Raw genomic sequence first — 27425 nt, 5'->3', positions numbered from 1 at the left:
GGGAGACCTTCCAAGATCAGCAAATGAGTCTGACCTAGGCTCCTTTCAAATTACTGCTTCTGCCCTGGCTCCTGGAGTGTGTGAGATTTTGTGTGTGGCCTTTAAGAGTGGAGTCTCTATTTCCCCCAGCCCTCTGTGACTACTGAAATTAATCCCTGCAGGCCTTCTGGGGGTCACACATTCTGGGGGCTTGTCTTTCCAGTGCAGGATATGGGACTCACACCCCTTGCTGCTTGAGGAGTATCTCTGCAGTTGTAATTATTCTTTCAGTTGTGGGTCACCCACCCCTGGGGTGTGGGTCTTGACTATATGCAACTCCACCTCTCCTACCCATCTTGTTGCGGTTCCTTCTTTATATCTTTAGTTGTAGATGATCTTTTCTGCTAAATTTTGGCCTTTCTCATAAACAGTTGTTCTGTAAATAGTGGTGGTTTGGTGTGCTTGTGAGAGGAGGTGAGCTCAGGGTCTTCCTACGCCACCATCTTGGCCACACTCTATAATATAATAGTATTTTCCCTAAGTAACTCTTATAAATGAATATCTGTAACAGATGTTCACTGCCAATGCTACTGCTTCCCTTTTTCATGTATAGGTAGGAAAAAGGAACATTGGTGCTTTGAGCTCCTGGAAGCAGAATTGCATATGAGGAAGTGCTTACTAGGAATCAGGTCTGGGCTCAAAATACTGCCTGTGGCATATTTAACTTAACGGCTTGAACTTCCATTTCCTCATTTGAAAAGTGCGATGTTAATGGCTGCCTCACCCAGGTTTGAGGCTGACATGAGATGATGTCCAAAAATGTTCCTGCCCTCAACAAACGTGGGTTCCCTCCACTGTCAGCTCTCCCTGCTACGCTCAGTGCCCAGAATTATGACAGGTCACTCAGCTGGGCCGTGTGGACGACGACTCTGCCTGCTTGACCCTGCCTGTATCCTAACCCAGCTGACTATTTTTAGAGTATGGAGGAAAGTGGAAAATGCTTCATTACTTTGCTCGGCACTTCTTCGCTCCGCTGTTGCCGGTGAGTTTTGAGGATGAAGATGTGCTTTTCATCTACGGTGTGTCAGACCTTCACTCAGACTATAAGATGATGCTCACTGTAAGTTGCTTGGATTTTTTTCTGTCTATAGTAGAGGGAGAATTTTAGATTTCTTTATTTGGTTCTATTCTTTTTTGGAAAAGAGAAATTAATTTGTATCAAAGTGTTTCTAGTGCCTGTAGCAGGAAATGGGCTGTTTTTGGAATCGGAAAACCTATATTCAGGGCAAAATTCTGCCATTTATTCTATGACCTTAATGTCTTGGTTCAGTTTCCTTATCTGTAAAATGACACCTGCCTGCCTTTTTAAAGGATTTCTGTGGGTAGTGAATACAATAATTAGATGACTGTGAATTGTAAACTGTAAAATGCCAGTTAAATCTAAGGCTATTTGTAATCATGAGATGCTGGAAATAGCCTAAACTTTATAAAAAGAAATCATTTAAAATAATATGTTAAAGTGGAAATCAATAAAATTATTCAGAATATATATGTGGAGAAATGAACTTGTATTTAAAACAATGTTAGGTAAAAGAGGATAGAAACTCAAAGAAGTCTTGGGTGGCTACAGTTGGGAGGACATTGAAAATAGGTCAAGTTTATGGATTAATTATAATCCACCAGGTCCTGTGCCTTTCATAGATTACTTAATTCTCACAACAGCGTGTTAAGTTGGTGCTGTTATTATTCTCATTTTGCGTATGAAGAAATGGATACTTTGAGAAGTTAACTTCTTTACACGACTAGTACTTGGTAGGGCTGAGGTTAAATCCAAGTTTCACAGTCTCTTAACCAGTTGTGCTCTTCTGACTTTCATCTATTGTTACTACTGTTATTCTCTTAAAAAAAAAATAATAAGAATGTTTGGTTTTGTTCTGTCTTGTTTCTCGCCAGGTGAGAATCCACACATGGAGCTCCCTGGAGCCTGTGTGCTCTGAGACCACTAAGCCTTTTGTGATGAAAGCAGGGGCGTCCGCTCTCATCTATGATAAACCAGTGCCTGAATTGTTAGGAGGATGTACAAATTGTACACGACAAAGCTGTGTGGTTTCCTTTTACCTGTCAGCTGACAGGGAACTCTTGAGCCCAATCAACTATCACTTCCTGTCCTCACCAAAGATGGCTAAGGGGCTCCACAAAGCAAATATCACTGTAAGCACCAGTGGTCTGGGGTCACCGTGGCTTTGTGGAGCTGTCCTGCTTTTTTGCAAAATTTCGCCTTGGTAGTGAGTTTACCTGGGACCTGGGGAAGATTGGCCCCTTCCCACTGGAAGCAAAGAGCAAATAATTTTTAGTTCTAATTCAGCATTTGTCAAAGCTTAAGGTTCCTGCCACTCCTGCTGTCCCATCACCTCTCCCTAGTGAGGCTGGTGCGATGCAGGGCGAGGCAGCAGGAGTCATCACACGGCCTGCTCCTCTGCTAGGTTCCAGGTCCCGTCTGTCCTGGGGGCTTTACTGTATCAACCCTGAAGTAGTCTCATCTGCATTTACAAGCGAGCAGACCTGTTTGGAAGGGCCGAGTAAGGTGTTCAGAGTCTGTAGCCGGGAAGCATCGGAGCCCAGTAGAAACACTCTTAATTTTGCATTTTTAAGGAGAGTTGTTTGTTTGTTTGTTTGTTTAATTTTTGGCTGCTCTGCTTGGCATGTGGGATCTTAGTTCCCCAACCAGGGATTGAATCTGTATCCCTGCAGTGGAAGTGTAGAGTCTTAACCACTGGACCACCAGGGAAGTCCCCGGGAGAGTATATTAACTTAAAAAGTTTTCATTCTGCTCTCTGATTTATTGGTTTCAAGTTGCTTAATCACCAGATCTCTTTATCATTGCCAAGAGAAAAAAGGGAGATGATCAGGATAGGATGTGTTGTTGTAAAAGTTGTACAGCTGGAAAATTTGGAATTTGTCTAGTTAATTGAAAACCTTTCCTTCCCATCCCTCCTCCATGTAGTGATTGAAAATACTTTTCTAGAAAGTTTCATTGTCTATTTTTAATCAGTTTTAAGTTTGTTTTAGACTTCATTGAAAAGACTTAAGTTAGGAGATTTTTTACATTTGCTTTAGAAATAATCATATCAAAACTCAGTCCTTGAAATGAAAGCATAGCTTCCTTCCCAGTTAATAATGACATATTCTCATAATGAAATCTATCTTACCTATAACAACCGATGTAGAGCAGATATGAAGGAAATGACATACATTTACATAGCTTCTTTCCAGAAAAAAGGCACAAAACTATGTGGTGGGTAAATTTGCAGTCTCTAGACAGGATTTTGAAATTTTTCTCTCTTTCCTTATCTAGGCCACCATTACTTCGAGACAACTGGGGTGGGAGAGAAGTAGGACTTCTTTCTTTGTTCTGCCTCAGTTGGATTTCAGTGAGACTTTGCCTGTCCTAAAGGGATGTAATAACAAGAGCAACGATAAGAGTAATGAACGTTCACGTTATTGTAGGCTGAACATAGGCCAGGCGCTTGCATGTACTATCCCCGGGGGACGCCAGGAACTTGGTTTTCTTCCCTGTCTCCCTGAAGCCCGAGTGTAAGCTTCAGCTCTGGGGCTCTGCAGTCACATATGCAGAGATGAGGTTTCCAATCAGAAGGCAGCAATAAGAGTGAGCAGGTGCCAGTGTCCCTTCTGGCCTTGGCTTGGGACAGAGTAGCTGAGGCCTCCCTGTAGCCTTGGTGGCGGCCAGGGGCAGCCATGTGAACTGTGTGCCTGTAACTGCTTTAGGGTCTTCATTGGAATAGGTGGGCAGCATGATTTGGGAATTTGACATGTAGCTTCAAGCCTGTGTCTCTGACCCTCTGAGAGCTACCTAATTCACTTTGGTTTTTTTTTTCGCTTCTATCAAAGTAGGGTTTCTTGTTAATAACTCAGAACGCTGCATGATGTTTCAGGCTAAGTTACATATAGTAAAAATTGCCCTCAGAAATTCTTTGTCACACATAACCTATAACGTCAAACCTATTGTGTGGCATATATGTTGAAGAGTCGTGTTTCATGACAAATGCATGGCGTGAATACCAGGTTCCACTCAGCTGTGCACTCACAGGGAGAGAGGCTTACAAACCCCCACCTTCCAGGGCGCAGCTCTGCCCCACTCTTGCCCTGTGCTAAGAGGCTGATGAACGACAAGACAGACGGTGCTTTCGTTTGCTGATACTGTGTGGCATTCACACATGTTAAAAGTGCTAATAATGTGACTTTACCGAGGATGCAATAAAAGAGAGCTCTTAGCCGTAGAGCTTTTGGAGCTGCCTGGCCAGCTGCTGTCTAGATTGCAGGATCTCCTCAGAAGACTAGAAGGTGAGCGCTGTGGCTGTACTCTGCAGCCAGCTCCAGACAGAGCCTGAGAACATCATTTAACCCACCCAGCCCTGGTGCAAAAATGTGCCTCTCTTGATGAGACCCTGAGAAAAAGGTATAAATCTGTAAAAGATACAAAGCTTTGAACTTCTTGTGAGATATTTTCTTTTATAATTGGAAACTACATATTCCTGCTGCCCGCCCCCCCAGTTTGAGATTACAATTTGGTAATTTTCCACAGCCTTCAATAAATTTCCATGTATTCTTTAGCATCTGACACAGTGCATGGAGTGTGACTTCAGCAGTTGCAGAACCAAAGTTATAGGAAATGCACTCCTGGTTAGCCGTGTCAATGTTCCGATAGGTGCTGTATGTAGAATAGGGAACTCTGCCCTCTTCCTTCACTTTATTATCTTTTTCTTTCAGGCCACCATCTCTCAGCAAGGGGACATGTTTGTTTTTTATCTGAAAACCTCAGCTGTCGCTCCCTTTGTTTGGTTGGATGTAGGAAACATACCAGGGAGATTCAGTGACAATGGTTTCCTCATGACAGAGAAGACGCGGACTGTATTCTTTTACCCTTGGAAACCCACCAACAAGAGTGAATTGGAGCAATCTTTTCATGTGACCTCGCTGGCCGATATTTACTAAGGGATTCCAGGTTGTATTTTCAGGAGCCAAAGGCAACCAGAAACAAATTGAAGCCAGGAAACGCATCTGCTTGCCGTCAGTGTCTGATTAACCACTTGATGAAGGAGTTTGTCCAGTGCATTCTCCCAGGGAAGGCTGTGTATTCAGGTGATAGCCTCCAACAAAGCTGTGCCTAGGTGCTGTCCAGTCTGCACCAGGACTGTGTTTTTAGCCCATCCCCCACCACAGCTTTTGCACAACATGAACCAGTTATAACCCAACTGCCTTTCCTAGCCCCTAAAGGAGGTCCCGTCCACAGGCAGCCTTTTAAGGGAATCACAGGTACGTGCCTATTGCGGTATCTGTGGAATCAAATGTGGAAGGTTGTGAGGTCATGTAGGCTCTTGTGGTTATTAGCTTTGAGAAATATCAAATAATCAAAATGAAACTGCTTTGTTGTTATTTCCAGAGGAAATGGAGATTCAACTGTCACAACAGAAAGATTTCTGGGGGGTAGCCATATGGGTGGTGGTTGCTGGAAAAGCTTTGGGGGGTTGATTGTTGCCATTCAGTTACTTTTTGGGCAGGAGTCTTTTTTCATTTGTGAGTTTTTTAAAATAAAATATTGTTTTAATTTATTTTTTCAAAGGCCATTACAGTGATTCTACTTTGAAAAAAAAGCTCACATTGAAATGGACATCACCATGGTCACACTGGAAACTTACGGGTGTCCTGACATAGGTGGTCATCCATCATTGTGTATGGGCTTCAGATCTGGTTGAATCCAATGAGCTTTCCAATTCAAGGCTGTAGTTAAATTTGCACTTGGTGATCCTGGCAGCAAAGTGGTGTTGTTCCCTTTAACTTGAGTTTTAACCATCTTAAAAAATATTGATTAATTACTGTTGCTGTGAAATCATTTTATTCTGCATTACCATGAAAAATTACATCGATAATAAAGCAAAGGGGGCAAAATGTTAATAAGTAGCCAATTTGGGTAAAAGCGTAGGAATTTTTTTGTTCTGCTTTTGCAACTTTTCTGTAAGTTTGAAATTATGTGAAAATTTTAAAGTTATATAAATTACATTGACAACTTGGTGTTTCATTTGTGGCTTATTTCCTCATTCCATGAATACTCAGTTGTGCCCAGTACCATGCTGGGCATTAATTTCCTTTTAGCTCTGGTCAAGTTTTCAGTCTGTTTGATAAACTCAGAGAGTCTGTAGAATCTAATCCAGGATATTTGAGGGGTCTTCTGTAAGAAGAATCAGGTAATTGGTTAATGGCAGTAATCAGGTAATGGACCGGCAGTGAGAGTCTGGCTTTAGAATCAAGACTAAATAGATAATAGTTTTGGTTTTAAAGCTGAGAAACTTTTGGCCATGGTTCAGAGACTAAAACAATAAATGCAGACAACCCAGGCCTGTCCTTCAGTATCTAAGAGGTCCCTCATTTTATGTGTTATTTCAAAATATATATAAAAGCCTTGTGAAAGACTGGAATTTAGGGATGTGACCCAGAAGATTCTTACTTGATAAATACTATATCACTTTCTTGTCACTGTTGCTGGAGGACAGAGAGGACACTCCTCTCCATTAACTAGAGGATTTTTCTATGCCAGGTGCCCTGTGAGGTGGGCTTTGAAGTTGACGGGCCAGAATTTATATTGCAATTTACAATGCAATTCTGCCCTTACTAGCTCTGTAACCTTAAGTTATTTAACTTGTCTGTTTTCAGTTTTCTTGTGGTAAGATGGGAATAATTACACTCACCTTGTAAGTGTGTTTTGAAGAATAAAAAATGTGGCTCAAGGGCTCGGCCCCATACTGACACTTAGTGAAGGCGTTGTAAATGGAGGCGCCATCCTGGGGTGTGACCCTCTTGTCTGGAGAGGGCAGGGCTTCCAGCCTCACTGACCTGAGTCAGAATCCAAGTTCTGAGGCTTATTGGCTGTGTGCCCTTGGGCAACCACTTGACCATCTAGATTTCAGTTTTCTCATCTGTAAAATGGAGATAAACTAACCATCAAAGGTAATTGTAAAGATTTAAAAAATAGGGTCCGGAACAAAATAAATGCTAATTAAACGGTGATTTTAATACTTTTTTAATGTTATCATCACCCAGTTAGTACATGAAGCAAGGGTAAAAATGAAGCAAATAAAGGCAGATGCCTTTTTAAAAATTTGTTTATTTATTTATTTATTGGCTGCATTGGGTCTTCCTTGCTGTGTGCGGGCTTTCTCTGGCTGTGGTGAGCAGGGGCTACTCTTCATTGTGGAGGGCAGGCTTCTCATTGTGGTGGCTTCTTTTGTTGTGGAGCACGGGCCCTAGGCAAATGGGCTTCTGTAGTTGTGGCGTGTGGGCTCCAGTAGTTGTGGTTGCAGGCTCTAGAGCACAGGCTCAGTAGTTGTGGTCACAGGCTCTAGAGCACAGGCTTAGTAGTTGTGGCACACAGGCTTAGTTGCTCTGCAGCATGTGGGATCTTCCCAGACCAGAGCTTGAACTCGTGTCCCCTGCATTGGCAGGCAGATTCTTAACCACTGAGCCACCAGAGAAGTCTGGCAGATGCCTTTTTTCTTTTTTTAAATTGAAATATAGTTAATACAATATTGCATTAGTTTCAGATGTACTGCAAGGTGATTCACTTATATATATATATATTTTTCCACATTATTTTCCACTATAGGTTATTACGAGATATTGAATATAATTCCCTGAACTATACAGTAAATCCTTATTGTTTATCTATTTTACATATAGTAGTGTGTATCTGTTAATCCCATATTCCTACTTTGTCTTCCCCTGTCCTCCCCTTTGGTAACCATAAATTTGTTTTCTATGTCTGTTTCTGTTTTGTGTATAGATTCATTTGCATTCTTTTTTTAGATTCCACATGTAATAGTGTATAGTATTTCTTTCTCTGACTTACTTCACTAAGTATGAGATTCTCTAGGTCTGTCCATGTTGCTATAAATGGCAATATTTCATTTTTAAAGGCTGAGTAATTAATATTCCATTGTATGTATGTATATACCACATCTTTTTTTAGTACTGTAGATGAGATCCACTTTATTTTTTTTTTTACTTTTTATTTCTCTCATTAAGATTTTTTTCATTGAAGTATAGTTGATTTACAATGTTGTGTTAGTTTCTGGTATACAGCAAAGTGAATCAGTCATATCTGTATATATATATATATATATCTGTATGTATAATATATATATATATTCTTTTTTGTATTCTTTTCCATTTTGGTTTATTACAGGATATTGAATATAGTTGCCTGTGCTATGCAGTAGGACCTTGTTGTCTATCTATTTTATAAAGTAGTTTGTATCTGCTAATCCCAAACTCCTAATTTATCCTTCTCCCACCCTCTTTCACCTTTGGTAACCATAAGTTTGTTTTCTAAGTCAGTGAGTCTGTTTCCATTCTGTAAATAAGTTCATTTGTATCATATTTTATATTCCACATGTAAGTGATATCATAATACATTTGTCTTTGTCTGACTTACTGACTTTGTGTGATAATCTCTAGGTCCATCCATGTTGCTGCAATTGGCATTATTTCATTCTTTTTTATGGTTGAGTAATATTCCATCGGGGTGTGTGTGGGTGTGAATATATACACACACATATATACATGTATGGAATATGTATATATTCCATATATATTCCATTGGTGTGTGTATACACACACACACACATATACGTTACATGTTTTCTTTATCCATTCATCTGTCAATGGACATTTAAGTTGTTTCCATGTCTTGACTATTGTAAATAGTGCTGCTGTGAACATTGGGGTGCGTGTATCTTTGAATTAGAGTTTTCTCTGGGTATATGCCCAGGAGTGAGATTGCTGGATCACATGGCAACTCTATTGTTAGTTTTTTAAGGAATCTCCATACTGTTTTCCATAGTGGCTGCACCTACTTGCATTCCCACTAACAGTGTAGGGGGATTCCCTTTTCTCCACACCCTCTCCAGCATTTGTTATTTGTACACTTTTTAATGATAGCCATTCTGAATGGTGTGGGGTGATATTGCATTGTAGTTTTGATTTGCATTTCTTTAATAATTAGTGATGTGGAGCATCTTTTCATGTGCCTTTTGGCCATCTGTCTGTCTTCCTTGGAGAGGTGTATATTTAGGTCTTTTGTCTGGTTTTTGATTGGGTTGTTTGTTTTTCACTATTGAGTTGTATGGCTGTTTATATATTTTGTATATTAACTGCTTATTGGTCATATTGTTTGCAAATATTTTCTCCCATTAAGTGGGTTGTTTTTTCATTTTGTTGATGGTTTTCTTTGCTGTGCAAAAGCTTTTACATTTGATTAAGTCCAGTTTGTTTATTTTTGCTTTTATTTCTTTTGCCTTGGTAGATTGCTCTAAGAAAATATTGCTATGATTTACATCAGAGAATATTTTGCCTATGTTCTCTTCTAGGAGTTTTATGGTGTCTTATATTTAGGTTTTAAATCATTGTGAGTTTATTTTTGTATATGATGTGAGGGAGTGTTCTAATTTAATTGATTTACGTGTAGCTGTCCAGCTTTCCAATACCACTTTTTGAAGAAATTGTCTTTTCTCCATTGCATATTATTGCTCCCTTTGCATAGATGAGGTGACCATTAGGTGCGTGGGTTTATTTCTGGGCTCTCTATTCTGTTCCATTGATCTGTATGTTTGTTTTTGTGCCAAATCCATGCTTCTTTGATTACTGTAATTACTGTAGCTTTGTAGTGTAGTCTGAAGTCTGGAAGGGTTATGCCTCCTGCTTTGGTTTTTTTTTTTTACTTCAGGATTGCTTTGGCAATTCAGGGTCTTTTGTGGTTCCGTATAAATTTTAGGATGATTTGTTCTAGTTCTGTGAAAAATGTCAGGTATTTGGACAGTGATTGCATTAAATGTATAGATTGCTTTGGGTAGTATGGCCACTTTAACAGTATTAATTCTTCCAACCCAAGAGCATGGGTTATCTTTCTATTTCTTTGAATCACCATCAGTTTTCTTTTCTTTCTTTTTTTTTTTAAGCTCTTTATTAGAATATATTTGCTTTATACTCTTATACCAGTTTTTGAAGTACACCAAAGTGAATCATCTGTATTTATACATATATCCTCATATCCCCTCCCTCCCGCGACTCCATCCCACCCTCCCTGTCCTGGCCCTCTAAAGCATCACCTATCATTGAGTTGATCTCCTTTTGTTATACAGCAACTTCCCACTAGCTGTCTATTTTACATTTGGTAGTGTATCTATGTCTATGCTACTCTCTCACTTCGTCCCAGCTTCCCCTTCACCCCCACCCCAGCCCTGTGTCCTCAAGTCCATTCTCTACATCTGCATCTCCACTCTTGCCCCGTCACTGGGTTCATTAGTACCATTTCTTCAGATTCCATGTATATGAGTTAGCATACAGTATTTGTGTTTCTCTTTCTGGCTTACTTCGTTCTGTATGACAGTCTCTAGGTCTATCCACCTCATTACATATAGCTCCATTTCATTCCTTTTTATGACTGAGTAATATTCCATTGTGTATATATGCCACATCTTCTTTATCCATTCATCTGTTGATGGGCATTTAGGTTGCTTCCATGTCCTGGCTATTGTAAAGAGTGCTGCAATGAACATTATGGTACATGTTTCTTTTTGGATTAGGGTTTTTGCATCTATGTTCATCAAAGATATTGGCTGTAATTTTCTTTTTTGTAATGTCTTTCATTTTGGTATCATGGTGATGGTAGATTCATGGAATGAATTTGGGAGTGTTCCCTCCTCTTCAAATCTTTGGAACAGTTTGAGCAGGATAGGTATTTGTGTGTGTGTGTGTGTGTGTGTGTGTGTGTGTTTGGTAGAATACCCCAGTGAAGCTATCTGGTCCTGGACTTTTGTATGGAGGAGGGTTTTTGTTTTTGTTTTAATTACAGATTATTTTTCATTTCTAGTGATCAGTCTGTTCAGATTATCTGTTTTCTTTTTGACTCAGTTTTGGCAGGCTGTATGTTTCTAGAAACTTGTCCATTTCTTATGGGTTGTTGAGTTTGTTGGCATATAACTGTTCACAGTATTCTGTTACAACTTTTTGTATTCTGTAGTATCATTTGTTATTTCTCCTCTTTCATTTCTTATTTTATTTGGATCCTGTCTCTTTCCTTGGAGAGCCTAGCTAGAGGTTTTTTGGTTGTATCTTTTCAAAAAGCCAGCTCTTGGTTTTATTGATCTTTCCTATTTTTTTTTTTAATCTCTATTTTATTTATTTCCTCTCTGATCTTTATTATTTTCTTCGTTCTGCAGACTTTGGGTTTTGTTTGTTCTTTTTCTAATTCTGTTAGCTGGTAGGTTAGGTTATTTGAGATTTTTCTTGTTTCTTGAGGAAGGCTAGTATCTCTATGAACTTCCCTCTTAGCACTGCTTTTGCTCATCTCATAGATTCTATAAGGTTGTGTTTTTATTTGTCTTTAGATGATTCTTATTTCTTCTTTTATTTCATTGTTTACTCATTGGTTTTTAGTAGCATGTTGTTTAGTTTCCATGTGTTCATTCTTTTACCATTTTTCTTACTGTGGTTGATTTCTAGTTTCATACTCTTTTTTCTTTTTTTTAAAAAATATGTTATTTATTTATTTATTTGGTCATGCTGGGTCTTAGCAGGCAGGCTCCTTAATTGTGGCTCATGGACTCCTTAGTTGTGGCTTGCCAACTCCCTAGTTGTGGCACACGGGCTCCTCAGTTGTGGCATGCAAACTCTTAGTTGCAGCATGCATGTGGGATCTAGTTCCCCAATCAAGGACCAAACCCGAACCCCCTGCATTGGGAGCGTGGAGTCTTAACCACTGTGCCACCAGGGAAGTCCTTCTAGTTTCATACTCTTGTGGGCAGAAAAGATGCTTGAAATAATTTCTGTCCTCCAAATTTGTTGAGGATTGTTTTGTGACCTAGTATGTGGTCTATCCCAGAGACTGTTCCATGTGGGCTTGAAAAGAATATGTTTTCTGGTTTGGTTTGGTTTTGTTGTTGTTGTTGTTGTTGTTGTTTTTGACATAGTATCCTATAGATATCAAGTAAGCCTGACTGGTCTATTTAGGACCTCTGTTGCCATATTGATTTTCTTTTAGGACCTCTGTTGCCATATTGATTTTCTGTCTGGATAATCTGTCTATTGATGTCAGTGGGGTGTTAAAATCTCCTACTATTATTGTATTATCAATTTCTTCCTTTATGTCTGTTAGTATTTGCTTTCTGTATTTAGGTGCTCCTATATTGGGTACTTATATGTTAATGAGTGTACTGTCCTCTTCTTATATTGATCCCTTTATCATTATATAATGCCCTTCTTTGTATTTCTTTATGGCCATTGTTTTAAAGTCTATTTTGTCAGATACGAGTATTGCTAGCCTGCTTTCTTGTTGTTTCCATTTGCATGAGGTGTCTTTTCCCATCACCTCATTTTCAGTCTGTGTGTGTCTTTCACCCTGAAGTGAGTTTCTTGTAGGCAGCATACTGTAGGTTCTTGTTTTTTTTATCCAGCCTGCCACTCTGTGTCTTTTGATTGGAGCATTTAGTCCATTGATATTTAAAGCAATTATTGATAAGCATGTACTTATTGCCATTTTAATCCTGTTTGCCAGATGTTGTAGTTCTTCTTTATTTCTTCTTTTTTGTTTCTCCTTTTGTAGTTTGACAATTTTCTTTCATAGTAGGCTGGAGTGACTTTGATTTTTGTGAATCTACTGTATGTTTTTGACTTTTGGTTACCATGGAGTTCAAGTATAAATATATAATATTTGCTTTAACTGATACTCACACAAGTTCAAGTTCAAATGCATTCTAAAAGATCTATATTTTTATTCTGCCCTCCCCCATGTTTTGTAATTTTGGTGTCCTATTTTACGTCATGCTTATTCTTTTACTGTTAATTGTAGTTATAATAACTTTTACAATTTTTTGAGTTTTAGGAATCTGAGTACTAGCTTATTTAAGGGACCTTCAATCCTTTTATATGTTTGCCTTTCCTATTGTGATTTTCCCTTCCCTATAGATTTTTGCTTCTTTTATGTTTAGAGAAGACCTTTCAATATTTCTTTCAGGGTTGGTTTAGTATTGCTGTATTCCTTTTTTTTTTTTAATTGGAATATAGTTGCTTTACAATGGTGTGTTAGTTTCTGCTGTACAATGAAGTGAATCAGCTATATGTATAATTATATCTCCTTCCTCTTGGACCTCTCTCCTACCCACCCCCCCACCCCCCAATCCCACCTATCTAGGTCACCACAGAGCACTGAGCTGAGCTCCTACGCTATACAGCAGGTTCCCACTAGCTATCTGTTTTACACATGGCAGTGCACATATGTCAATCCCAGTCTTCCAATTCATTCCCCACCCTGTGTCCACATGTCTGTTCTCTACCTCTGCATCTCTATTCCTGCCCTACAAGTAGGTTCATCTGTACCATTTTTCTAGATTCTACATACATGCATTAATAGATGATATTTTTCTCTTTCTGACTTACTTCACTCTGTATGACCAACTCTAGGTCCATCCACAGCTTTACAAATGACCCAGTTTTGTTCCTTTTTTATGGCTGAGTAATATTCCATTGTATATATGTACCACACCTTCTTTATCCATTCATCTGTCAGTGGACATTTCGGTTGCTTCCATGTCCTGGCTATAGTAAATAGTGCTGCAGTGAACATTGGGGTGTATGTGTCTTTTTGAATTATGATTTTCTCAGGGTATATGCCTAGTAGGGGGATTGCTGCATCATATGATAGTTCTATTTTGAGTTTTTTGAGGAACCTCCATACTGTTCTCCATAGTGGCTGTACCAATTTACATTCCTACCAACAGTGTAGGAGGGTTCCCTTTTCTCCACACCCTCTCCAACATTTATTGTTTTTAGATTATTTTGATGATGGCCATTCTGACCAGTGTGAGGTAATATCTCATTGTAGATTTTTTTAATAAATTTATTTATTTTAATTTATTGGCTATGTTGGGTCTTCGTTGCTGCATGTGAGCTTTCTCAGTTGCAGTGAGTGGGGGCTACTCTTCACTGTGGTGCACAGGCTTCTCACTGTGGTAGCTTCTCTTATTGCAGAGCACTGGCTCTAGGTGCATGGGCTTCAGTAGTTGTGGCTCATAGGCTCAATAGTTGTGGCTTGTGGGCTCTAGAGCGCAGACTCAGCAGTTGTGGCACACAGGCTTAGTTGCTCCACAGCACATGGGATGTTCCCAGACCAGGGCTTGAACTCGTGTCCCCTGCATTGGCAGGCGGACTGTGCCACCAGGGAAGTCCCCTCATTGTAGTTTTGATTTGCATTTCTCTAATAAGTAGTGACGTTGTGCATCTTTTCATGTGCCTGTTGGCCATCTGTATATCTTCTTTGGAGAAATGTCTATTTAGATCTTCTGCCCATTTTTTGATTGGGTTGTTTTTTTTTTTTTCATATTGAGCTACATGAGCTGTTTACATATTTTGGGGATTAATCATTTGTCCTTTGATTTGTTGGCAAATATTTTCTTCCATTCTGAGGGTTGTCTTTTCATCTTATTTATGGTTTCCTTTGCTGTGCAAAAGCTTTTAAGTTTAATTAGGTCCCATTTGTTTAGTTTTGTTTTTATTTTCATTGCTGTAGGAGGTGGGTCAAAAAATATCTTGCTGTGATTTATGTCAAAGAGTGTTTTTCCTACATTTTCCTCTAAGAGTTTTATAGTGTCTGGTCTTACATTTAGGTCTTTAATTAATTTTGAGTTTATTTTTGTGTGTGGTATTAGGTAGTGTTGTAGTTTCATTCTTTTACATGTAGCTGTCCAGTTTTCCCAGCACCACTTATTGAAGAGACTGTTTTTTCTCCATTGTATATTCTTGCCTCCTTTGTCATAGATTAGGTGACCATAGGTACATGGGTTTATCTCTGGGTTTTCTATTCTGGTCCATTGATCTATATTTCTGTTTTTGTGCCAGTACCATACTGTCTTGATTACTGTATCTTTGTGTATAGTCTGAAGTCAGGGAGCCTGATTTCTCCAGCTCCATTTTTCTTTCTCAAAATTGCTTTGGCTATTTGGGGTCTTTGGTGTTTCCATACAAAATGTTTCCCATACAAAACTTTTTGTTCTAATTCTGTGAAAAATGCCATAGATAATTTGATAGGAATTGTGTTGAATCTCTAGATTGCTTTGGGTAGTCTGGCCATTTTTACGATATTGATTCTTCCAATCCAAGCACATGGTATATATCTCTCCATCTGTTGGTGTCATCTTTAATTTCTTTTATCAGTGTCTTATAGTTTTCTAGATACATCAGTGTCTTTTACCTCCTTAGGTAGGTTTATTCCTAGGTATTTTATTTTTCTGTTACAGTGGTAAATGGAATTGGTTCCTAAACTTGTCTTTCTGATCATTTGTTGTTAGTGTACAGGCATGCAAGAGAATTTTGCGTGTTAATTTTGTATCCTGCAACTTTACCAAATTCATTGATTAGCTCTAGTAGTTTTCTGGTGGAACCTTTAGAATTTTCTACGTATACTATCATGTCGTCTGCAAACAGTGACAGTTTTACTTCTTTTCCAATTTGGATTCCTTTTATTTCTTTTTATTCTCTGACTGCTGTGAGTAGGACTTCCAAAACTGTATTGAATAATAGTGGTGAGAGTGGACATCCTTGTCTTGTTCCTGATCTTAGAGGAAATGCTCTCAATTTTTTACCATTGAGAATGATGTTTACTGTGGGTTTGTAGTATATGGCTTTTATTATGTTGAGGTAGGTTCCCTCTGTGTCCACTTTCTGGAGAGTTTTTGTCGTGAATGGGTGTTGAATTTTGTCAAAAGCTTTTTCTGTATTTATCGAGATGATCATATGGTTTTTATTCTTTAATTTGTTAATATGGTGCATCATGTTGATTTGTATATATTGAAGAATCCTTGCATCCCTGGGATAAATCCCACCTAACCATGGTGTATGATCCTTTTAATGTGTTGTTGGATTCTGTTTGCTAGTATTTTGTTGAGGATTTTTATGTCTATGTTCATCAGTGATATTGGCCTGTAATTTTCTTTTTCTGTGGTATCTTTGTCTGGTTTTGGTATCAGGGTGATAGTGGCCTCATAGAATGAGCTTGGGCGCATTCCTCCCTCTACAATTTTTTGGAGGAGTTTGAGAAGGATGGGTGTTAGCTATTCTCTAAATGTTTGATAGAATTTGCTTGGAAGCCATCTGGGCCTGGAGTTTTGTTTGTTGGAAGATTTTTAATTGCAGTTTCAATTTCATTACTTGTGATTGGTTTGCTTATAGTTTCTATTTCTTCCTGGTTCAGTCTTGGAAGATTGTACCTTTCTAAGGATTTGTCCATTTCTTCCAGGTTGTGTATTTTTTAAATTAGTTTATTTATTGGCTGCATTGGGTCTTTGTTGCTGCACACGGGCTTTCTCTAGTTGTGGCGAGCAGGGGCTACTCTTCATTGTGATGCGTGGGCTCCTCATTGTGGTGGCTTCTCTTGTTGTGGAGTACAGGCCGTAGGTGCGTGGGCTTCAGTAGTTGTGGCTCATGGGCTCTAGAACGCAGGCTCAATAGTTGTGGTGCATGGGCTTAGTTGCTCCGTGGCATGTGGGATCTTCCTGGAGCTGGGATCGAACCTGTGTGCCCTGCATTGTCAGGTGGATTCTTAACCACTGTGCCACCCAGGAAGTCCTGGGTTGTGCATTTTTATTGGCTTGTTGTTTGTAGTAGTCTCTTATGATCCTTTGTATTTCTGCAGTGTTAGCTGTAATTTCTCCTTTTTCATTTCTAATATTATTGATTTGAGTCCTCTCCCCTTTTTTTCTTGATGAGTCTGGCTAAAGTTTTATGCATTTTATCTTCTCAAAGAACCAGCTTTTAGTTTCATTGATTTTTGTTGTTTTCTTCATTTCTATTTCATTTATTTCTGCTCTGATTTTTATGATTTCTTTCCTTCTACTACCTTTGGGTTTTGTTTTTCTTTCTCTAGTTGCTTTAGGTGTTAGGTTGTTCATTTGAGATTTTTCTTGTTTCTTCAGGTAGGATTGAGTTGCTATAAACTTCCCTCTTAGGACTGCTTTTGTTGCATCTCATAGGTTTTGAGTCATTGTGTATTTGTTATTTGCCCCGCCCCCCACTGCCGCCAAGGCCTCTTCTGACCATGTTGGTCCCAGGCCCAAGCCCCATTTCTGTCAAAGACTCTTCTGGCTGCATAGGTCCTGGCAGCCTGAGTGCTGCCCCTGACAGGTCCTCCTCTGGCTGTGCAGGTCCAGGCAGGCCAGATGCCACCCCCCTCCAAGGCCTCCTCTGGCTGTGCTGACCCCTGCAGGCATGCTGGTGGAGGCCTGCACCCCAGCTGGCCTGCATGGGCATATGTGCTCTGGGCCAGCTCTAGGCACAGATGCTAGTGAGAGGAACACACACAGAGATGGGGCTGACACAGCAGGTTCAGAGACCTATGTAGAGGTCTTGGAGGCCTCCTGGGGAGGTTGGGGGAGGCTGTAGCTCACCATGGGGGCAAGGACACTGATAGAGGCGGTACCAGGGAATTTTTAATTTTTAATTTTATATATTTCCTATTTAAAAATTTTCTTTATGTATGTTTATTTATTTATATATTCACTTATTTATTTTTGCCATTGTGGTTCTGTTTTGTTGTTTCATTTTTATTGTTTTTTGTAATATATTTTTTTAATTTTTTTAATTTTATTTTTTCTTCTTTATTATTGTTCTGGTCTGTTCTGTTTGTTGCTTTTTTTGTTTTCTATTTTTGCTGCACCATGCAGCTTGCAGGGCCTTGGTTCCCAGGCCAGTTCCCAGGTTTTGGTTCCTAAGGTTGGGCCTGAGTTCCTGTGGTGAGAGTGTTGAGTCCAAGCCACTGGACTAACAGAGAACTTCAGGTCCCAGGGATTATTGATCAATGTGAGGTCTCCTGGAATTCCTCATCTCAGCACCAAAGCCTGGCTCCACCCAACTGCCTGCAAACTCCAGTGCTGGACCCGTCAAGCCAAACAAACAGCAAGACAGGAATACAGCCTTACCCATCAGAAAGAATGAGGTGGCAAAAAAAAAAAAAAAACAAAAAAAAAAACTACAAGACCAAATAAATGAAGAGGAAATAGGTAACCTACCTGAAAAAGAATTCAGAGTAGTGCTAGTAAAGAGGATCCAATATTGGAAACAGAATGGGGGCACCGATCAAGAAAATACAAGAAATGTTTAACAAGGACCTAGAAGAAATAAAGAACAAGCAAAGAGTGATGAACAACACAATAACTGAAGTGAAAAATACACTAGAAGGAATCAGTAACAGAATAACTGAGACAGAAGAACGAATAAGTGAGCTGCAAGTTAGAATGGTAGAAATAACTGCCAAGGAGCAGAATAAAGGAGAAAGAATGAAAAGAAATGAGGACAGTCTCAGAGACCTCTGGGACAACATTAAATGCACCAACATTTGAATTATAGGGGTCTCAGAAGAAGAAGAGAAAGAGAAAATGTCTGAGAAAATATTTGAAGAGATTGTGGTCGAAATCTTCCCTAACAAGTCCAGGAAGCACAGAGAGTCACATACAGGATAAACTCAAGTAGAAACATGCCAAGACACAAATTAATCAAACTAACAAAAATTAAATTCAAAGAAAATATATTAAAAGCAGCAAGGGAAAAGCTAAAAATAACATATAAGGAAATCTCCATAAGGTTATCATCTGATTTTTCAGCAGAAAGTCTGCAAGCTAGAAGGGAGTAATATTACTTTGTATTTAAAGTAGTGGGGCTTACCTGATGGTGCAGTGGTTAAGAATCTGCCTGCCAATGCAGGGGACATGGGTTTGAGCCCTTGTCTGGGAAGATCCCACATGCTGTGGAGCAACTAAGTCCGTGTACCAGAACTACTGAGCCTGTGCTCTAGGGCCCGCAAGCCACAACTATTGAGCTCATGCACTGCAACTACTGAAGCCTACGCACCTAGAGCCCATGCTCTGCAACAAGAGAAGCCACTGCAATAAGAAGCCTGCACACTGCAATGAAGAGTAGCCCCCACTCTCCGCAACTACAGAAAGCCTGCACACAGCAACGAAGACCCAATGCAGCCAATAAGTAAAAAATTAAATAAATGTAAAAAAATAAAGTAGTGAAAGGGAAAAACCTACAACCAAGATTACTCTACCCAGCAAGAGTCTCATTCAGATTTGACTGAGAAATCAAAAGCTTTACAGACAAGCAAAAGCTAAGACAATTCAGCATCACCAAACCAGCTTTACGACAAATGCTAAGGGAACTTCTCTAGGTGGGAAACACAAGAGAAGGAGAAGACCTGCAAAAACAAACCCAAAACAATAATGAAAATGGTAATAAGAACATACAAATTGATAATTGCCTTAAATGTAAATGGATTAAATGCTCTAACCAAAAGACATAGACTGACTGAATGGATAAAAAAACAAGACCCATGTATATGCTATCTACAAGAGTCCCACTTCAGACCTAGGGATACATACAGACTGAAAGTAAGGGGATGGAAAAAGATATCCCATAGAAGTAGAAATCAAAAGAAAGCTGGAGTAGGAGTACTCATTTCAGATAAACTAGATTTTAAAATAAAGACTGTTACAAGCGATAAGGACACTACATAATGATCAAGGGATCAACCCAAGAAGAAGACATAACAATTATGAATATTTATGCACTCAACATAAGGTCACCTCAATACATAAGGCAAATGCTAACAGCCATAAAAGGGAAATTGACAGTAACACAATAATAGTGGGGGACTTTAACACCCCACTTACACCAATGGACAGATCATCCAGACAGAAGATTAATAAGGAAACACAAGCTCTAAATGACACAAAGGCCAGATAGACTTAATTGATATTTATAGGACATTTCATCCAAAAGCAGCAGAATATACTTTCTTCTCAAGTGCCCACAGAACATTCTCCTGGATAGATCACATCTTGGGTCACAAATCAAGCCTTGGTAAATTTAAGAAAATTGAAATCATATCAAGCATCTTTTCCAACCACAGGGCCATGAGATTAGAAATCAATTACAGGAGAAAAACTGTAAAAAAACACAAACGTGGAGGCAAACAATACGCTACTAAATAACCAACAGATCACTGAAGAAATCAAAGAGGAAATTTCTGTATTCTTTTAGTTTTTCTCTTTTCTGAGAAATTCTTTCTCTTTCTATTCTAAATGATAATCTTACCAGGTAGAGTATCCTAGGTTGCAAGGTTTTCCCTTTCAGGACTTTGAATATATCATGCCACTCCCTTCTAGCCTGCAAAGTTTCTGCAGGGAAATTGGCTATAGCCTTATGGGGATTCCCTTGTAACAGACTATTTTTCTCTTGCCTTTAGAATCGTCTCTTCACCTTTAACTTTTGCTGTTTGAGTCATGGTATATCTTGGTGTGGTCCATTTGGGTTCATCTTGTTTGGGACCCTCTATGCCTCCTGTACCTGGATATCTGTTTCCTTCTTTAGGTTTGGGAAGTTTTCAGCCATAATTTCTTCAAATACATTTTTGATGCCCTTCTCTCTTTCCTCTTTCTGGAACCCCTATTATGTGTAGGTTGGCATTCTTTATATTATCCCATAGATCTCATATGTAGCTTTCTTTCTCTCTCTCTCTTTTTTTTTTTTTTTAATTTGTCTTTCTGTCTGCTGTTATGACTGGGTGATTTCCATTATTCTATCTTCCAGATTACTTATTTGTTCTTCTGTGTCATTTAATCTGCTATTCATAGCTTCTAGATTGGTTTTTATCTCGGCAGTAGAATCATCTATTTTTGATTGGTTCATCTTTGTAGTTTCTAGTTCTTTGTTACAGTGATCTGCATTTCTATTGGTAATCTTTCTGAATTCCTTTAGCATTTTTTTACCTCCTTTTTGAACTCAGGATCTAGTGGACTGGTGAGGTCTGTTTCATCATTTGTTCTTTCAGGGGATTTCTCTTGTTCTTTTAGTTGGGAGTAGTTCCTCTGTCTTTTCATTTTACTTAATTTTCTCTGTCTCTGAATTTAGGAGAAACAGTTATCTACTGTCATCTTAGAGGGGTGTTTTTATATGGGAGTGTCCTGTGTATACTGTGTGTTCAGTATTTTTGGTGCAAGGGCTGGTTTTGGTATGGATGCCAGCCATGCCTTTCTTCAGAGTGTGCTGGCTGTTATCCCCTTGATAAGGGGGTGTGGTTGGTGTTGTAGTGTCTAGAGCCTGTGCTGGACATGAGGCAGGGCTTCCTTTTTGCTCTGTGGCTGTCACCACCCTGTCAGGGGCAGAGTCTGCTGTTCAGTTGTTGGAGTAGCAGCTGTGAGGTTGGATTTGATCTGGTCCCCTTGCCCTTGAGTGTGTGCCCTGCCTCAAAAGTGATTGCTGAAGCAAGGCCCGTGCAGTCACAGGGGACCTGTGTGCCACTTGTGTATGCATCCACAGTTTCACTTAAAAGCAACCCAGGATCACATCCCTTTCTCTGTTATGTTTGTCCCAGATCTAGTGCTAAGCTGTGGGCTGGGGGTTGGGGCATTGTGTCTGCAGGAATTGTGGTGGCCCGGATCTGTCTGCCCCAGGTCTGGTTCTAAGCCACAGTGTGAAGTGGGTGGAGCTGGGGGCTGTCTCTGGGAAACAACTGCTTCATGCTCCTGCATGCTCCTTGGGCCTGTCTGCTCAAGATTCCGAGCTTAGATGCTGCGTGTTCTCATGGTGCTGCCCAGTGTGCATGCTGACAATGGCTGTCATGGCCAGACTCATCACCCCAAGCACACGTGTGCTGACAGTGGTCTTGGTGGCTCTACCTGGATCACACCCCAGGCACCCTGGTCTGTCTCTGTGTAGCTAGACTGAATCTTTGCCCAGATCTCACCCCAGGCTGTGGTGTGGAGTGGGCAGGACCTGGTCGTTTGACCCTTCATATTGGGAAGTGTGGTGAGCTGGCAGCTGCCAGGTCAATGCTCTCTCTGCCCTGATTGTTAGCAGGCCTGCACGCGTGCACACTCCTTGCAAGTAGAGTCTAATTTTCTCCAGCCCTGCTGTCTGCTTCAGCAGATTTCCCGATAGGTAGTGGGGCTTGTCTCCTCCGTGCAGGACCCCAGGACTGGGATGCCCAGATTTTGAGTCAACCTGCTCACTCCTCAGGGCGAGGGTGCACCCATGTGAAACTTCTCTTCCTTACAGATCTCTCCCAGGAGCACAGGTTCTGAACCTGGTGCTTTTTTTCCACCCTACCAAGTTACATGGAGGTCTTTCTAGCAGCTTTGGTTGTATAGGATTTCTTCTGCCAGTTCCCAGTTAGTTTTCTGTGAGAATTGTTCCACATGTATCCAAAATCCATGTATTTTTTATGTTTGTGTAGGGGTAGGTGAGCTCTATATCCTCCTACTTGCCTTGTTAATTCCCCTCCCAAAGGCAAATGTCTTTTAAGAATTTTTTGAAAGTGTGTGTGGGGGAAGATATCAGAAATTAATGAATTTATAAAGGAAGAATAAATTAATGAATGGACATAAATATATGTTGACAACAGTTTATAAAAGGAGAGAAATGTGTTGTAAACACATTATTTCTGTAAGAGAATAGTTATATCCAAAACATTCTTTCACAGTCTGTGTGTGGCACTGAGGTTAGTCATTTCTACCATTTTGCTAGATTTATTTTGCCACATTTGCTGGCATAGAATTGGATGTACTTACTCTTGGCTTTGTATTTCAGAGAAGGCTTTTCTGTTAGTGGTTAGGCAAACATTCATAGAGAGAATGGGAAGACCAGGATCAGGTCCTTCTGCTATGTGGTTGCAAAGCACATTTCAGAGATTAAGGTGGAAAGAGGTCAGCTCACAGGATTACATCTTCCCAGTTTAGAGTGAAGAGAACAACAAAAATGGTAATTTTCTCAATCACATTCACTATAACTCTTCTCATTTTTCCTCTTACTTGACTTTGGAAAATAAATAGGAAAATTTTGTTCTCTATTGGAATGAAAGTGAACCAGAGTGCAGGAGAGATTGATGTATTTCCCAAGCATTCCTAAAGTGACACAGACTTGAGATGGGAGAATATCCTGTGGGGCTACCTCTGGCTCTCAGATTTGAAACTCATTCCCCAACTTGGTAAGATTTAGGAAGGGAAACAAGCTGGTGCATTTTTTGGGAAATTCAGTGCATTTCAGAACATTCCCAGAGTCTGCCTTGACTGTGCGTGCAATCTTATCAAGTCAATAAGAGCATAAAATGAGAAGGGTTATGCAGAAAAGGCATTTAGTAACATTTCCAAGTGAAGGGAGGGTACCCTGTTTTCTAATTGACTTATCAGAGGGTACAAACCAGAGTAATGTGGTACAAAACTCAGTAACAGACCAAACCAGTGTTGAGACACATTTATATTCTGACAGTTTAACTTAAGAACATATTCACTCATTTACTAAGCATTAATTAAGGAACACTGACCAGGCACTAATCTTGTCCCTGGGGGTACTGCAGTGAAAAAGGCAGATGAGTCTGCTGTCATGGACTTTCCATTGTAGGGGGTGACAGATAATAAGTAAACACATAAGGCCATTTCAGCTGGTGACAAGTCCTTTAAGGTTAACAGGACAGTGATGGGGGAGCAACGTTCAATAAGCCCATCTTGTTCAATCCTTTAGAAAAGCTTTTTCCCCCCAGATCTTTATTCGAGACACTCGGATGAAGCCAGGTCTTAGACTCTGATACAGGGCTCCGTGAGAGTTCTCTGCAGTTAATCTTCCCTGTGGCTGAGGACTCCCTAGTAGTTTAGCATCCTGGATTCAGTGCTCCCTCCCCAGAGCCTCCCACTTGACCTCTGATCGAGTAGTCCAGACTTCAGAGGTTGCTTGTCCCGGAAATAAAGGGGTTTAAAGAAGACTGTCCAAGCCCCAGATTAATGGCAGAGTGTTGAGTCAAACAAATACTAAATCAAGGAAACACACACATGTATAAGACACACAAATACTGAGTCCAATAGAACATAAAGGCACTAGAAAGACCTGGCAGAAGAACCCCAGTATGCAATTAGACAATCAAAGAGAAAACCAACAGAAATTCAAAACCATAAAAACAGAACAAACAAACACCACACACAAACACAAATCCAGGGAGGTTTTGAAAGCTAGGATCACATATAATAAAGAGCAGGAGTACCTCCGGACAGACTGAAGATTCTCAGAACGAAATCAGACAGTTATACTTAGAACTAAGATAAAGACAAAACCTAATAATAAAAACCAAAGCAGTATGTCATTTGGAGAATAAAGCCAGGAAATAGAGCCGAGTGATAATATTGCTTATAAGTATATTAAGATAAAATAAACTAAAAAAGGATAGAAGACAGGGCAACAGAAGAGCGTAGTGTGACTGGAAATATGAAAAGAAAAAGAACAGAGAAAAAAATAGAAATTATAAAAGAGAAGGAAAGAAGGTAGGAGAGATAAAGTTAGCACTACAAAAAACTTAGCTAGAAATAGAAATATGTAAAAAAGTCTAAATATAAAAATAGAAGAAAAAATAGAATAAAAGAATAAAAAGATATATGTATAGATCCCTTAGGACTATGATCATAATTAATCAACAACAACAAAAAACCCCTCCCACACACAAACAAATATCCAGGGAAATTTTGAAAGCTAGGATCAAATATAATAAAGATCAGGAGTACAACCAGACAGGCTGAAGGTTCCCAAAACAAAATCAGACAATTATACTTAGAACTAAGATAAAGACCAAACCTAATAATAAAAACCAAAGCAGAGATGGAGCTATATGTAATGAGGTGGATAGAACTACAATCTGTCATACAGAGTGAAGTAAGTCAGAAAGAGAAGGACAAATATTGTATGCTAACTCACATATACGGAATCTAAAAATGGTACTGATGAACTCAGTGACAAGAACAAGGATGCAGATACAGAGAATGGACTGGAGAACTCGAGGTATGGGAGGGGGCGGGGGTGAATGGGAAACTGAGAAGAAGCGAGAGAGTAGCACAGACATATATATACTACCAACTGTAAAATAGTCAGTGGGAAGTTGTTGTATAACAAAGGGAGTCCAACTCGAGGATGGAAGATGCCTTAGAGGACTGGGGCAGGGAGGGTGGGGCGTCAAGGAAGGGAGGGAATACGGGGATATGTGTATAAAAACAGATGATTGAACCTGGTGTACCCCCAAAAAAATTTAAAAAAAAATACTAAAGCTTTTAATCAAAAAAAAAAAAAAAAAAAAAAACCAAAGCAGTGTGTCATCTGGATAATAAAGCAAGGAAACAGCTGAGCAATAATATTGATTATAAGTATATTAAGATAAACTAAAAAAGGATAGAAGACAGGGCAACACAAGAGCATAGTGTGACTGGAAATATGAAAAGAAAAAGGAAAAAATAGAAATGTATAAAAGATAGAGATGAAAAGAAGGTAAGAGAGATACAGCACTACAAAAAACTTAACTAGAAATAGAAATATAAAAAAAGGCTAAAAATAAAAATATAATAAAAAGTATGTTATAAAATGTGTAGATCTCTTAAGACTAAGATCATAATTAAAAAAAAAAAAAAGAACTGACCCCAGAATGGACCAGATCAACAGAATTAATAATAATATTTCTGTTTCCTTGGGGTCTCAGCTATAAGTGTCCTTCTACCCACCTTGGGCTTTTTGTATTACTCTGCGACCAGCAGAGCTTCCTTTATTGTTTGTCTGTAAGCGCTGGTGTGTGGGGAGAGAGAGGGTACAATAGTGGCTCCTTCCCCTGGGGTTGAGTGAGCAGTGGCGCTCTGCCTGGGTCACAGTGGCTTAGGCGGTGCCTGTTGCAGAGGAACATCGGCGGCTTAGGCTGAGAGAGCGACTCCAACTGCGGCTCCTCCCCCATGCTAGGACTCCGCCAGGGTGCCCTGCCTGGGTCTTTATTGGAGTATAGCTGTTTTACAATGTTGTGCAGTTTCTGCTGTACAACAAAGTGAATTTACACATATATTCCCATATCGCCTCCCTCCCCTCCTCCCTACTCCTCCCTTCTAGGTCATCAGCAAGCATCGAGTTGATATCCTTATGTTGTGCAGCTGCTTTCCACTAGGAAAGTTTTTTGAGAGTTTATGATTAAAAAAAATAGATGAAAAATATGTCAATGAGAAAGGAGTCTTAAAAGACTGTTACTATAATTAATATACAAGGAAGGAGAAGCACAAGTCTAGCTGGTCAGCTAGGCTGGACTCTGAGCTTGTGATCAATAAGCTGATGGGGGCTAACCCCCCCATGACATCTCTGAGCCCTTGAATAGGGGCCAAACAGTGGACAGACTTTGCAGAAATAAGGGCATCACATCACTGTGTCACGTTTTATAACTCTCTCCTCTTTTTCTTTAGACACGGGTTAATGAATCCTGCCATGAAAAAGAATTTCGCAACGGTGATGCAGCTGAACTCCTTAGTTCAGGTCTCTGCCTTTGCACGGGACTTTTTGAGCAGCAGCTTGTACAGTGTTGTGCTGTTTATGCAGTGAGTGAGTACAGAGGATGACAGTAACACCAAAGTGGCCTAGAAATCTGGGAAAATGGGATGTCAGGATCATGGAAATTTCTGGTTGAGAACTAGTACATTCCTGTCTTATAATGTATGTGGGAAAAGCCCTCTTGTTCTTATTCTGTAATGTTACTTATTATGGCTTTTGTAAAATTTACTGGACCTGGGAGACAATTCACATGTTCCCTGTAGTTGGAGCAGACATTATTGGCAGGCCATCCTACAGCTATTTCCTCCTCTTCTCTGCTGATAGAGGTGGCTATGCATTCAGCCCCAGGGACTGAATCATAATTGGTTATACTAATCTTGTTCTCCTTTGGTCTAGGGTTAGGCATGTGACTCAATTCTGGCAAATGAAACATGAGGTGATATTTAATGTGAGGTTTGGAGGGAATGTTTTCCTGCCTAAGAAAGTGACTTGAGGAGGAACCCTCTGCTGTTGCTGAAGTTGAGAGGCTGCTGTGTGAGGGCCTGATACTTAGAGCTGCTGCAGCTTTTTTGTGACCTTGGGAAACATTATTGACATAGGGGGCATGTCAGAGATGTTGAACTGCTGAACTAGCCTTGTAATCACCTCACTGTGATCTTATAAAAAATAAGGCCTATTTGTTTAATCCAGTTGTAGTCAGGTATTCTGAGTTTATAACCAAAAGCATCCTAATTGATAACAGCAGTTAAAGGTATAGGCTTTGAAATCACACATACATATGTTTGAGTTCCAGATCTATCATTAGTGGGCTGTTTGACATTGTATGTAAGTTATTGGGTCTTTCTGTACACGTGGAGTAATAATAATCATACCTCAGAACTTCCCTGGTGGTCCAGTGGATAAGACTCCATGCTCTCAATGCAGGGGGCTTGCATTTGATCCCTGGTCGGGGAACTAGATCTTGCATGCATGCCACAACTAAGAGTTCGCATGCT

At 39.8% G+C, this 27425-nt stretch overlaps 1 protein-coding gene across 4 annotated transcripts in view; it reads left to right on the top strand.

Annotated features, from left to right (window-relative positions):
• Positions 1-27425, top strand: part of MANBA (mannosidase beta) — a 143886-nt gene that overhangs the window by 101262 nt on the left and 15199 nt on the right. For 2 of the 4 annotated variants that reach the window (XM_057728528.1, XM_057728529.1), the window contains exons 15-17: positions 957-1099; positions 1933-2190; positions 4768-6056. The exons of 1 other annotated variant lie outside the window; for it this stretch is intronic. In XM_057728528.1, the coding sequence (XP_057584511.1) occupies positions 957-1099; positions 1933-2190; positions 4768-4992 (626 nt within the window). In that variant the 3' untranslated portion in view covers positions 4993-6056. Of the gene's footprint in view, positions 1-956; positions 1100-1932; positions 2191-4767; positions 6057-27425 lie in introns of those variants that run through there. One more of the 4 variants, XM_057728531.1, reaches the window with a different exon arrangement.

Source organism: Hippopotamus amphibius, chromosome 3 (genome assembly GCF_030028045.1).
Source record: "Hippopotamus amphibius kiboko isolate mHipAmp2 chromosome 3, mHipAmp2.hap2, whole genome shotgun sequence".
NCBI classification, from domain to species: Eukaryota; Metazoa; Chordata; class Mammalia; order Artiodactyla; family Hippopotamidae; genus Hippopotamus; species Hippopotamus amphibius.
This window is presented reverse-complemented; position numbering and strand designations above follow the sequence as displayed.